The sequence below is a fragment of the Salmo trutta genome, chromosome 2, assembly GCF_901001165.1.
Source record: "Salmo trutta chromosome 2, fSalTru1.1, whole genome shotgun sequence".
Lineage (NCBI taxonomy): Eukaryota > Metazoa > Chordata > Actinopteri > Salmoniformes > Salmonidae > Salmo > Salmo trutta.
This window is the reverse complement of record NC_042958.1, coordinates 73,799,179-73,811,829: the sequence shown is the minus strand read 5'-3', so window position 1 is coordinate 73,811,829 and position 12,651 is coordinate 73,799,179. Positions and strand designations below refer to the sequence as shown.

Sequence of the window (12,651 nt, the reverse complement as noted above, 5' to 3'; positions counted from 1 at the left end):
GTGTCGCCCATCTTCCCCATTATCCCCAGTGTATTTCTACCTGTGTTCTCTGTTTGTCTGTTGCTAGTACGTTTTGTTTGTCAAGCCTACCAGCGGTTTTCCCCTTGCTCCTGCCTGTTTCTAGTTTCTTTTTTCTAGTTTTCCCGGTTTTGACCATTCTGCCTGCCCTGACCCTGAGCCTGCCTGCCGTTCTGTACCCTTTGGAGTATGATCTGGATTACCAACCTCTGCCTGCCCTTGACCTGTCGCTTTGACGGCCCCCTGTTCTAGCAAATAAACTTTTGTTACTTTGACACTGTCTGCATCTGGGTCTTCCCTGGAACGTGAGAGTACGAACTGACCTTGACTGACCCAGCAGACTCGGACCAGCCCTGCAACTCCCCCTCCCCCCAAGGAGCCACCATCGGAAGGCACGAGGAGTTGCTTTGTGATCTGATGGAAAGGTTCCAGACCTTGGCTGAATGCCATGACGGAGCGTTGAACACATTGCTGGAGCAATTCTGCGGGTTGTCTGTTAGGCAGACTATCACGACGGTAACCTCCCAGCCCCTCAGTAACCCGGCTGTTAGCAGCTCCACTTCCCCGGCCACCCCGGAACACTTCGATGGAGAGTCGGGCACCTGTTGGCCGTTTCTTGCTCAGTGTTCCCTCATCATCGAGCTGCAGCCCTCCTCCTTCCCCTGCTCTAAGATAGCATACCTCATCACGCTAATGTCCGCAAGTGCTCTCGCCTGGCCTTCGGCAGTATGGGAACAACAGTCAGTCGTATGCTTATGTCTGGAGGAGTTTGTGGCGGTGGTAAAGAAAGTTTTTGATGCTCCGGCAAGACTCCTGCAGTGTGGCATACAATGCGGGGGATTTCCACACATTGGCAGCTGAGAGTGCCTGGAACCCGGAAGCACTGTTCGACATGCTCCAGCACGGAGTTTCAGTGGAAGTAAAGAACGAGCTTGCAGCCCGGAAACTACAGACGGATCTCGACTTGCTCACTGCCTTGACCATTCAGATTGATGGGCGACTACGGGAATGAAGGAAGGAGAGGAGATTTGATTTTGCCCGCACAAGGATTACACCTCGCCTCCGAGGCATCCCGGAAGTCCTCGCCGTTGCCGAGAGAACCCGAGGCTACCCGAGTTCCCCCGAGAGTCTCAGAAGTCTGCCGATTCACCTCTTCCTGAGCCAATGCAACTAGGCAGAGCTAGGCTGCCTGTATTGCGGGACTACTGGCAATTTCGTCTCTACCTGTCCACTAAAAGACCAGGCTCACCGGTAGGAGCGAGTACTCTGGTGGGCCATAGGGAGAACTTTTCCTCTTCCCTTACTCGCACCCCTTTTCATGCCATTTTGCTGTGGGGGAACCAATCAAAATCTCTCCGGGTACTCATCGACTCTGGGGCCGATGAGAGCTTTATGGACGCGACCCTGGCGTCCAAGCTGGGCATCCCCACTCAGCCTCTCTCCATTCCCATGGACGTTAGAGCGCTGGACGGGCGCTCTATAGACCGGGTCACCCACAATACCACCCCAATCAACCTACAGGTGTCAGGGAACCACAGAGAGACAATACAATTCAATTCCTGCTCATTAAGTCTCCTCAGGTTCCCGTGGTATTGGGATTCTCTTGGCTCCAGCAACACAATCCCCTTATTGACTGGTCTGCTGGTGCCATCATGGGCTGGAGCCCGTTCAGCCCATGATGGCACCAGGAGTACCAGGACCTCCGGGAGGTGTTCAGTAAGGCCTGGGCAACTTCACTTCCACAGCACCGACACTATGACTGTGGGATTGACCTTCTCCCAACTGTACTCTCTGTCAGGTCCGGAGACCAAGGCTATGGAGACCTAAATTGAGGACTCCCTAGCTGCAGGTCTAATCTGTCCTTCTGCCTCCGTCCTTCTGCCTCCCCCGTGCATCGACTACAGAGCCCTCAACGACATTACGGTGAAGAACCGCCACCCGCTACCACTCATCTCTTTGGCCTTCAAGTCGCTCCAGGGGGCCACCGTGTTCTCCAAGCTGGACCTACGAAACGCCTACCACCTGGTGAGGATATGGGAAGGGGACGAGTGGAAGACTGCTTTCAAAATGAGTGGAAGACTGCCTCATCTCTTCGGCCTTCAAGCCGCTCCAGGGGGCCAGCTGGTACTCCTGGTACTCCTGATGCCATCATGCCATTTGGCCTTACCAATGCACCAGCTGTGTTCCAGGCTCGGGTTAATGATGTTATCCGCAACATGTTGAACGGGTTCGTCTTCGTCTACCTCGACAACATCCTCGTCTTCTCCCGCTCCGCCCAAGAAGACATGCTCCACATCTGACAGGTTCTCCTAGAGAACCAGCTTTTTGTGAAAGCAGAGAAGTGTGAATTGCATTGCCCCACCATCCCCTTCCTGGGTTACACCATCGCTGCAGGGAGAGTACAGATGGATCCCGGGAGGGTGAGAGCGGTGGTGGATTGGTGCCAGCCTATGTCCAGGGGGCAGCTGCAACGTTTCCTGGGATTCACCAACTTTTATCGCCGCTTTATCCGGAGTTACAGCACCCTGGCTTCCCCCCTGTCTGAACTCACCTCTCCCAGCTGCTGATCGGGCGTTCCGGGATCTCAAACACCATTTCACCACAGCTCCCATCTTGGTTCATCATGACCTGTCCCGCCAGTTTGTTTTGGAGGCCGATGCTACAGATGTCAGAGTGGGGGCTGTCCTGTTCCAGCGTTCTGCCCTGGACCTCAAGTTACATCCTTGCGCCGCCTTCTCCCATCGCCTCAACGCCACGGAGAGGAACTACGATGTGGGGAATCGTGAGGTTCTTGTGGTGAAGATGGCATTGGAGGAGTGGAGGCACTGGCTGGAGGGGGCGGAACATCCATTCATTGTGTGGATCGACAACAATAACCTGGAATAGGGAAGAACCTGTAATAGGGAAGCAGGTTCGTGAGGCGCAACATTCCCAGCCGAACCTCGGGGGGGGGGGGGGTGCCCACATAACCGGATGTTTGTTCCTGACGCGGTCCGCTCCTTGGTCCAAGCCTCCAGGCTTGCCTGCCACCCGGGCTCCCGTCGGACCCTGGCCTTTGTGCAACAGAGCTTTTGGTGGACTACCATGGTTACTGACATCTCTGCGTTCGTCGCCGCATGCACAATCTGTGCGCAGAACAAGACTCTGCCTTACCCTCACCGTCCCTGGTCTCACATATCCCTGGACTTTGTCATGGGTCTTCCCCGGTCTGATGGCAACACAGCCATCCCGACAGTAGCGGACCAGTTTTCCAAAGTCGCCCTCTTAATTCCTCTCCCTAAGCTACCCTCTGCCAAAGAGACAGCCCAGCTCATGGTGTAGCACGGATTCATGGACCCACAGTGGACATGGTCTCTGACCGGGGTCCTCAGTTCTCGTACCAGTTCTGGAAGTCTTCTGCACACTCATTGGGTCATCGGCCAGCCTGTCCTCCGGGTTCCACCCCCAGTCCAACGGCCAGTCGGAGCGAGCCAACCAAGACCTGGAGACGACTTCGCTGCCTGGTCTCCGCCAACCCCACCACCTGGAGCCAGCAACTAGTGTGGGTCGAATACGCCCGCAACACCCTTCCTTGTTCAACCACGGGTCTCTCACCCTTTGAGTGTTCCCTGGGTTATCAGCCCCCGCTCTTCCCTGAGCAAGATGTCGGCCTACCTTAGGCCCAGTTGTTTGTCTGCCGCTGTCATCGTACCTGGAAGATCAAATCAAATCAAATCAAATGTATTTATATAGCCCTTCGTACATCAGCTGAAATCTCAAAGTGCTGTACAGAAACCCAGCCTAAAACCCCAAACAGCAAGCAATGCATGTGAAAGAAGCACGGTGGCTGGGAAGAGAGCCCGGTCGGCCCTTCTCAAGACCACCTCCAGGTATCGACGACAAGCGGACTGCCACCGGAACCCGGCTCCCCTGTATTGTCTCAGGCAGAAGGTATGGCTGTCCACCCAGGATCTACCCCGTCGGGTGGAGTCCTGCAAACTTTCCCCCCAATTTATTGGCCCTTTCCCCATCTCCAAGGTCATTTGCCCCTCTGCTGTTCATCTTATGCTGCCCCATACCCACCTGTATACATTCCACATTTCATGTGTCTAGAATCAAAACCATGCCTCACAGCCGCCCTTTGTCTCCTGTTTCTCTGATCTGGATTACCGACCTCTGCATGCCCTATACCTGTTGTTTTGCCTACCCCCTGTTCTAGTAAAATACATTTGTTACTTCAACACTGTCTGCACCTGGGTGAATTTCAAGCACAGATTCAACCACAAAGACCAGGGAGGTTTTCTAATGGTTCGCATGGTAGATGAAAAAAAAATGACATTGAATGTCCCTTTTGAGCATGGTGAAGTTATTAAATACACTTTGGATGCTATACACCAGTCACTACAAAGATACAGGCGTCCTTCCTAACTCAGTTGCCAGAGAGGGAGGAACACTGCTCAGGGATTTCACCATGAGGCAAATGGTGACTTTAAAATGTTTACAGAGTTTAATGGCTTTGACAGGAGGACAATTGAGGATGGATCAACAACATTGTAGTTACTCCACAATACTAAACTAAATGACAGAGTGAAAAGGAGGAAGGCTGTACAGAAAACAAATATTCCAAAACATGCATCCTGTTTGCAATAAGGCACTAAAGTAAAACTTTGGCAAAGAAATTAACTTTATGTCCTGAATTCAAAGCGTTATCTTTGGGGCAAATCCAACACCACACATAAGTATGTATGTATGGCAAGACTTGAAAATAGCAACAACCAACTAGACAGAGCTTGAAGATTATTTTTAAGAAGAATGTGCAAATGTTGTACAATCCAGGTGTGCAAAACTCTAAGAGCCTTACCCAGAAAGACTCACAGCTGTAATCCCTGCCAAAGGTGATTCTAAAAGGTTTATTGACTCAGGGATGTGAATACTTATGTAAATTATATATTTCATTTTCATTTTCAATCAATTAGCAAAAATTGTATTATGGGGTATTGTGTGTGATAAAAAAAATATATTTAATTAATATTGAATTCAGGCTGTAACAATGGGTATGAATACTTTCTGAAGGCACTGGTCACACTGTATGTGTGGTCTCAATGAAACAGCCTGTAGACTAGGCTATATGGGTGGAGAAGCACGGTACAGTTATCTTCCTAAATATGATACACTATAGTTTAGACTCCGACATTGACTGGAAATAATTATTGATAACATGTATTTTACTCTCCTCGAAAATCATCCCGCTCCTAAAAGTTTTGCAAAATGTATCTCAAGTCAAGTAAGGGTCCACTCTCCTATATTTTGCCCCAATTAAAGGTCTACTCTCTTTCAAACTATGTCTACCCTATTGGTGATATAGGCCAATAATACTGATAGCCTAATATAAATGGGCCAAGTGAGAATCTATGGTATTTTATCCCTGGTATTTTTTTATTTTAGCGCATTTTGATCTTGACTAGGGTGGCATAATTGATGGGACTGGGGCTGCAAAGCGAGCTGTGTCACATAAACCTAAAACAGGGTTCTCCAATAGGTGGGTCCAAATTTGGCGATCAAGCATCCACATAATTCTGGTCATGTGGTGTACATAATATATATATATATATATATATATATATATATATATATATATATATATATATATATATATATATATATATATATATACACACACACACACAGTACCAGTCAAAAGTTTGGACACACCCACTCATTCAAGGGTTTTTCTTTATTTTTATATTTTCTACATTGAAGAATAATAGTGAAGACATCAAAACTATGAAATAACATATGGAATCATGTAGTAAGCAAAAAAGTTTTAACAAATCAAAACATATTTTATATTTGAGATTCTTCAAAGTAGCCACCCTTTGCCTTGATGACAGCTTGGAAACACTTGACATTCTCTCAACCAGCTTCATGAGGTAGTCACCTGGAATGCATTTCAATTAACAGGTGCGCCTTGTTAAAAGTTAATTTGTGTAATTTCTTTCTTAATGTGTTTGAGACAATCAGTTGTGTTGTGACAAGGTAAGGGTGGTATACAGAAGATAGCTCTATTTGGTAAAATACCAAGTCCATATTATGGCAAGAACAGCTCAGATAAGCAAAGAGAAATGACAGTTCATCATTACTTTAAGACTTGAAAAATGTCAAGAATTTTGAAAGTTTCTTCAAGTGCAGTCGCAAAAAACATGAAGTGAATTATATGTGAAATAATCTGTCAGTAAACAATTGTTGGAAAAATGACTTGTGTCATGCACAAAGTAGATGTCCTAACCAACTTGCCAAAACTATACTTTGTTAACAAGAAATTTGTGGAGTGGTTGAAAAACGAGTTTTAATGACTCTAACCTAAGTGTATGTAAACTTCCGACTTCAACTGTATATCTTATATACACTTTGATGTTGCACATAAAACATGATAAAATCACCAGGAAATTAGCTTAGAGTGATTTTAATTTACACTGAACAAAAATATAAACGCAACATACAACGATTTCAAAGATTTACAGTTCATATAAGGAAATCAACAAAAACAAAATCCTAGATGGTTTGTCCTCGGGGTTTCGCCTGCCAAATAAGTTTTATTATACTCACAGACATCATTCAAACAATTTTAGAAACTTTAGAGTGTTTTTTTATCCAAATCTACTAACAATATGCATATCCTAGCTTCTGGGCCTGAGTAGCAGGCAGTTTACTTTGGGCACGCTTTTCATCTGGACGTGAAAATACCACCCCCTAGCCTAGAGAAGTTAAAATGACGTTGGAGGCAGCTTATGGTAGAGAAATTAACATTACATTATCTGGCACCAGCTCTGGTGGACATTCCTGCAGTCAGCATGCCAATTGCACGCTCTCTCAAAACTTGAGACATCTGTGGCATTGTGTTGTGACAAAACGGCACATTTTAGAGTGGCCTTTTATCGTCCCCAGCACAAGGTGCACCTGTGTAATGATCATGTTGTTTAATCAGCCACACCTGTCAGGAGAAATCCTCACTAACAGGGATGTAAACAAATTTGTGAGTATGAAACATTTGTGATATTTTATTTCAGCTCATGAAACACGAGACCAACACTTTACATGTTGTGTTTATATTTTTGTTCAGTGTAGAAAATCTGTTCCCAAGTAAGTCCCACGCATAAATAAAGGTATATGTGATATTGCTGAGCGATTAACCATTTCATTTTTTTTTAAAACAACTAATGGTTTAATTCTTTTGAATTCCATTTAAATAGTTTTTTGATCTAGAGATAAATCAGATCCAGCCTGAACTGTGAAATGTAGTAGGGATTTGTAGTTTCTACATAGTTTAGTGCATAAAATGTGATAATTAACTACAATGACCATAATCCATTGCACATCTACTTGTCTGGTCTGTGTCTCTTTTATGACGGCTTCTATGGAAGAGTGAAGAGTGCACGATTGCTGACATAGAGAGCAGCTGTTGCTTCGCAAGGTATTTCTACTTGAACATACATGATCTAAGTGATTGATAGTTGGTATTCAACAGTCATAAAAGTATGCCTTATTTACTTTGAATAACTACAAAATAGTACTTTTGTCAGACAGCACAGGCAGCAGCTGTATAGAGATGAGATAATGACATGGAACGAAATTAAGTCATCAAATAAAATATACATAAAAACTGAAATATTTTTTAAAAGTCAAGTAATGTGAATAAATGATGGCTAATAAGTAATAACCAGTCATGTGCAGTCACTACTATCATGGGACATGTATTAATTGTTTTAATCTGCGTTGTTACAGCATTCAACCCACATAATGCATAGTGCATTTAATGTTTAAAAACATTATTGAAACCGAAATTGAAAACCGTTGTCATGTCCCGACCAGTAATAGGGGTTATTTGTATTGTAGTTTGGTCAGGACGTGGCAGAGAGTATTTGTTTTATGTGGTTCGGGGTGGTGGTTTGCTTAGAAGGGTGTTTGATTTATTATTTCCGGGTTTTGGGTTATGTTTTTTGTATTTCTATGTTCTCTCTAGTTTAGTATTTCTATGTATAGGTAATTTGGTGTTGGACTCTCAATTGGAGGCAGGTGTTTTTAGTTGTCTCTGATTGAGAGTCCTATATATAGGTATGTGTTTTGTTTGTGTTTTGTGGGAGATTGTTCTGTGTATAGCCTTTTGCCTTACCTTGTGGTTTGTGTGCGTGTTTATTTTGGTTTCCCTTTTCCTTAATAAAGAAGATGAGTACATACGATCTCACTGCGTATTGGTCCGACAATGATTTCTCTTTATCTTCTGACGAAGAAGATTGTGACAACCGTGATAATTTTTTCATAATCAAACCGACATCAAAAAGCACTAATCCAGACCTGCCAACCCTGTCCAACTTTTTTAAAGTACCAGACGCGTGCAGCAAATTGGAGATACAACTCGCCGAATTGGGGTTTTCTTTCCCCCCCTGCATGCTCGTGCATGCGCTGTTTGTGAGTCTGATCGCAATTATAGAATTGTACCAAATCAAGTCAATAAAAGGTTGGAATACTTTCTTGACAGCATTCCATTTACACATATGGTAAAAGTCACTAACAATATTAAATAAGAAAGAACACACAAAGGACCTTTATTCTTGGAGATTACATGTACAGTGTAGAATGGAGATAATTATCTATAAAGCTTTTCTTAGCACATGCCCCCAAGTTTAGTCTCTGTAGTAGAGGAACGCTTGTCACCTCTCAAACAGGGCCAATCACAAGGGCCAGCTCACAAGTATTGGCTTTTTAGACACGGTTCCTAATCAACACTAAAAGCAATATCATTTTGAAAACATAAAAAACAAATGATTGTATCGACACAGACCGCAAACTAGCTACACAATGCTTAAGTAGGCTACCGCAAAGGGAATCTGACCGCTGTTCGCTAGAAGAGTATGGTGTTTCAGCCTATGTAAAGGTGCCTATTGTATTTCTATGCAGGGCATACATTTCAGATTTTCTTAATTGATAAAATCTCAAATCTAATGCAAAGGCATTTTAGAAGCATTGCCGCTAATACCGGACACTCATTCATTCTTCATCGAGGAGTCTTCTAAACTCCCGACTCCTCCATTTAATGCCAAGATTTTTCTATTTATTTTTGATTATACTTTTGTAATGCTTTTTGTGGCGTGGATCATAATTACAGTTACAGTCTATCAGGTTGCGTGATCCTCCTAATGTTACATGGAAAATACAACTAATGGATACACAGAATTAAATTTATATCACACTCGCACAAATGCAACCAGTTATTTTTTGCATTTGCATATCATTTAATTCACTAGCAAATGTGAGTGAACTGCTGGCACTTTAGAGCCCACTGAATGTCCATCTTATGTTTGCTAACGTTAGCTTGAAACAATTAGTGTTTACCTTTCCACAACACACGGAGTCAAAAATGGATTTGTCTATGTGGATTACGTACAGCTGACAGTCGGCATCACAACAAACAGGAGGAGGGGCTGACACGGGGTAGCTACGTCCAATAATGATGTACTGATCTCCATGTCCGTTGACACAAACTCCGTACATGTCTGTGTGTTGCAGCTCGAGAATCGGGATGTTAGATTTATTCAGTGGATTTATTTTTATTTAAATGTAATATATTATATATATATATCAGGCCCTTTTAATTTCTGCATACTTTTAACTCGGATCTCGTACCTACGTACATGGACAGAGAATTGCATAGTTGGTACGCAAAATGCGTGCATGTTGGCAGGTCTGCTAATCGCTCAGCAGTAATATTTGCTCATATTCCAATGTAATCAAGGATTGAAATGATTACGTTTTTGTCAAATTACTAAATCTGTTTGGGATTCGTGCGGTCAATTTGCAGTGTACAAATTATTTATAACTATGTTCCGGCCCCCGACCATCCGCTCAAGGAAAAATTGGCCCACGGCAGAATGTAATTGGCAACCCCTGACTTACAATAACATTGCAGTATGGCGGCCGCGTTCGGGACCAGTTCTTTCTGGAGCGGGTGGGAATCGGACAAGAAGTCAGTGGGAGCAGGAGGGTGTGGTTTGAAAAGCAGTGGGAGCGGGATGAAGGAATCAGTCCCGCGCAGACTACTACCTCCTGTCTCTGCCAAGACTAAGAAGGACGGAGGGAGGCTCAACTTACACAATACAGAAAGTAAACTGAAATTCAAATTTTCCTTAAGGATTTACAACATTACAGAACACACTAACAAACACAACACAGCATTCACTCCTCAAGTGCACCTCCCCCCAAGTACTCACGTTAGTTGTCTTTTTATAGTAATCGATGTTGTGGACGTCCCTGGCAAGGCCAAAGTCAGCAATCTTCATGAAGTTGCTCTCTGTGACCAGGACGTTCCTCGCTGCTAGATCTCTATGTATACACTGGATGGAGAGAAGTAGAGAAAAGGGGACAGGGTGGACGGAGATATAGATGAAATTGAGAACGAGAAAAAACGATGCTAAAAATGTTACTCACACAGTATATGGTAAGTGTAATGAACCAGAAACATATTTAATTAACCCTTTGACAAGTACCAACAAACGGGTGTGATCATTCTACAGTGGTCCCTGCAGCGTACGCTCAAGCCGGTGTGAACATCCAGTTTCGATTGACGCAACAGTAAGCGTTTCAGCTGGCAACACTGTTTTTTTGCAGAAACATTTTGCACAAACACAGTCCTTAGAAAGTTATGTCCTGAATTTGACCAGTTTATTTTTGGATGCAATGTTTAAACATTCACAGAAGTAGCGACAGCATTACACAATCATCCAAACTGGAAAATGTAGGCTACACTAGTCCTAGCGCTAATCGAGGAAAGATTGAGGTAACACATGCGGTCATATTTAGCTAACTCTCGGCTGACAGAAACCACAACATGCTAATAGAAATTACTACTTACAATTCATCACATCACGGGTGAGTTCACCATTGATTGAAATAACTGAGTAAAACACCATTCCTTCACCTCATTTTGTTATAACACCTTTGGTCTGACAAACGTTTAAGTGACACCCAGAATGCATTGTATAATGTCAACAAACATGGCCTCACACAGAGCTGGCAAATAGCTTAGCATTAGCTCATCATAATCAGTACAAACTTCAAAAAAGTATTTTACACACATCATAGATGTGGTGAAGGTAGGAACCAACATCTCAACTTCGCTGACTCTCAACACTGGGGCCCCACAAGGGTGCGTGCTCAGCCCCCTACTGTACTCCCTGTTCACCCAGGACTGCGTGGCCATGCACACCTCCAACTCAATCATCAAGTTTGCAGACAACACAACAGTAGTGGGCTTGATTAGCAACAACGACGAGACAGCCTACAGGTAGGAGGTGAGGGCACTCGGAGTGTGGTGTCAGGAAAACAACCTCTTACTCAACGTCAACAAAACAAAGGAGATGATCTTGGACTTCAGAAAACAGCAGATGGAGCACCCCCCTATCCACATCGAAGGGACAGCAGTGGAGAAGGTGGAAAGTTCACATCACAGACAAACTGAAATGGTCCACCCACACAGACAGCGTGGTGAAGAAGGCGCAACAGCGCCTCTTCAACCTCAGGAGGCTGAAGAAATTTGGCTTGTCACCCAAAACCCTGAAAAACTTTTACAGATGCACAATCGAGAGCATCCCGTCGGGCTGTATCACAGCCTGGAACGGCAACTGCCCTCAACCGCAAGGCACTCCAGAGGGTGGTGCGGTCTACACAACGCATCACAGGGGAAAACTACCTGCCCTCCATGACACCTACAGCACCCGATGTCACAGGAAGGCCAAAAAGATCATCAAGGACAACAACCACAGAGCCACTACCTGTTCACATCGCTACCATCCAGAAGGAGAGGTCAGTACAGGTGCATCAAAGCTGGGACTGAGAGACCGAAAAACAGCATCTGTCTCAAGGCCATCAGACTGCTAAACAGCAATCACTAACTCAAAGACGCTGCTGCCTAAATAGAGACTCAAATCACTGCCCACTTTAATAAATGGATCACTAGTCACTTTAAACAATGCCACTTTAAATGCCACTTTAATAATGTTTACATAACTTACATCACTCATAGCATATGTATTTACTGTGTTTTATGCCATCTACTGCACCTTGCCTATGCCGATTGGCTGTCGCTCATCCATATATTTATATATTTACATATTCTCATTCACCCCTTTAGATTTGTGTGTATTAGGTAGTTGTTGGGAAATTGATAGATTACTTGTTAGATATTACTGCACTGTCGGAACTAGAAGCACAAGCATTTCGCTACACTCGCATTAACATCTGCTAACCATGTGTATGTGACCAATAAAATTTGATGTCCATTACAATCTATGCAATAATCGGAATGCATGATTTGTGACCAGTACTTGAAAACGTGAATAAAAGTGTAAATATATGCTACAGTATAAATTATAACACAATATACAGAAAATAAAGGCACCTAGTTTGATAGGAGTAAAGTTATTATGTAAGGAAAACAACAATGCGAGCGCCAGCCAGAAAATGTGCCTGGGGGATAAAGTTTGTGCAAGACTGCTTGGGCTCTCCTCAAAGAGAGAAGTTTGTCCAGGTCAGTAAAGGCTCAAACATAAATTGTCCAGAACAGTGAAATGGGCTACTTCTATGTGAATTAATGAGCAGGTA

General features: G+C 44.0%; 1 protein-coding gene across 6 annotated transcripts in view; it reads right to left on the bottom strand.

Annotated features, from left to right (window-relative positions):
- LOC115162870 (fibroblast growth factor receptor 2) overlaps positions 1-12,651 on the bottom strand; it is a 115,074-nt gene that overhangs the window by 16,387 nt on the left and 86,036 nt on the right. For all 6 annotated transcript variants that reach the window (XM_029714369.1, XM_029714350.1, XM_029714359.1 and 3 more), the window contains one exon: positions 10,263-10,385. In XM_029714369.1, the coding sequence (XP_029570229.1) occupies positions 10,263-10,385 (123 nt within the window). The remainder of the gene's footprint in view (positions 1-10,262; positions 10,386-12,651) is intronic.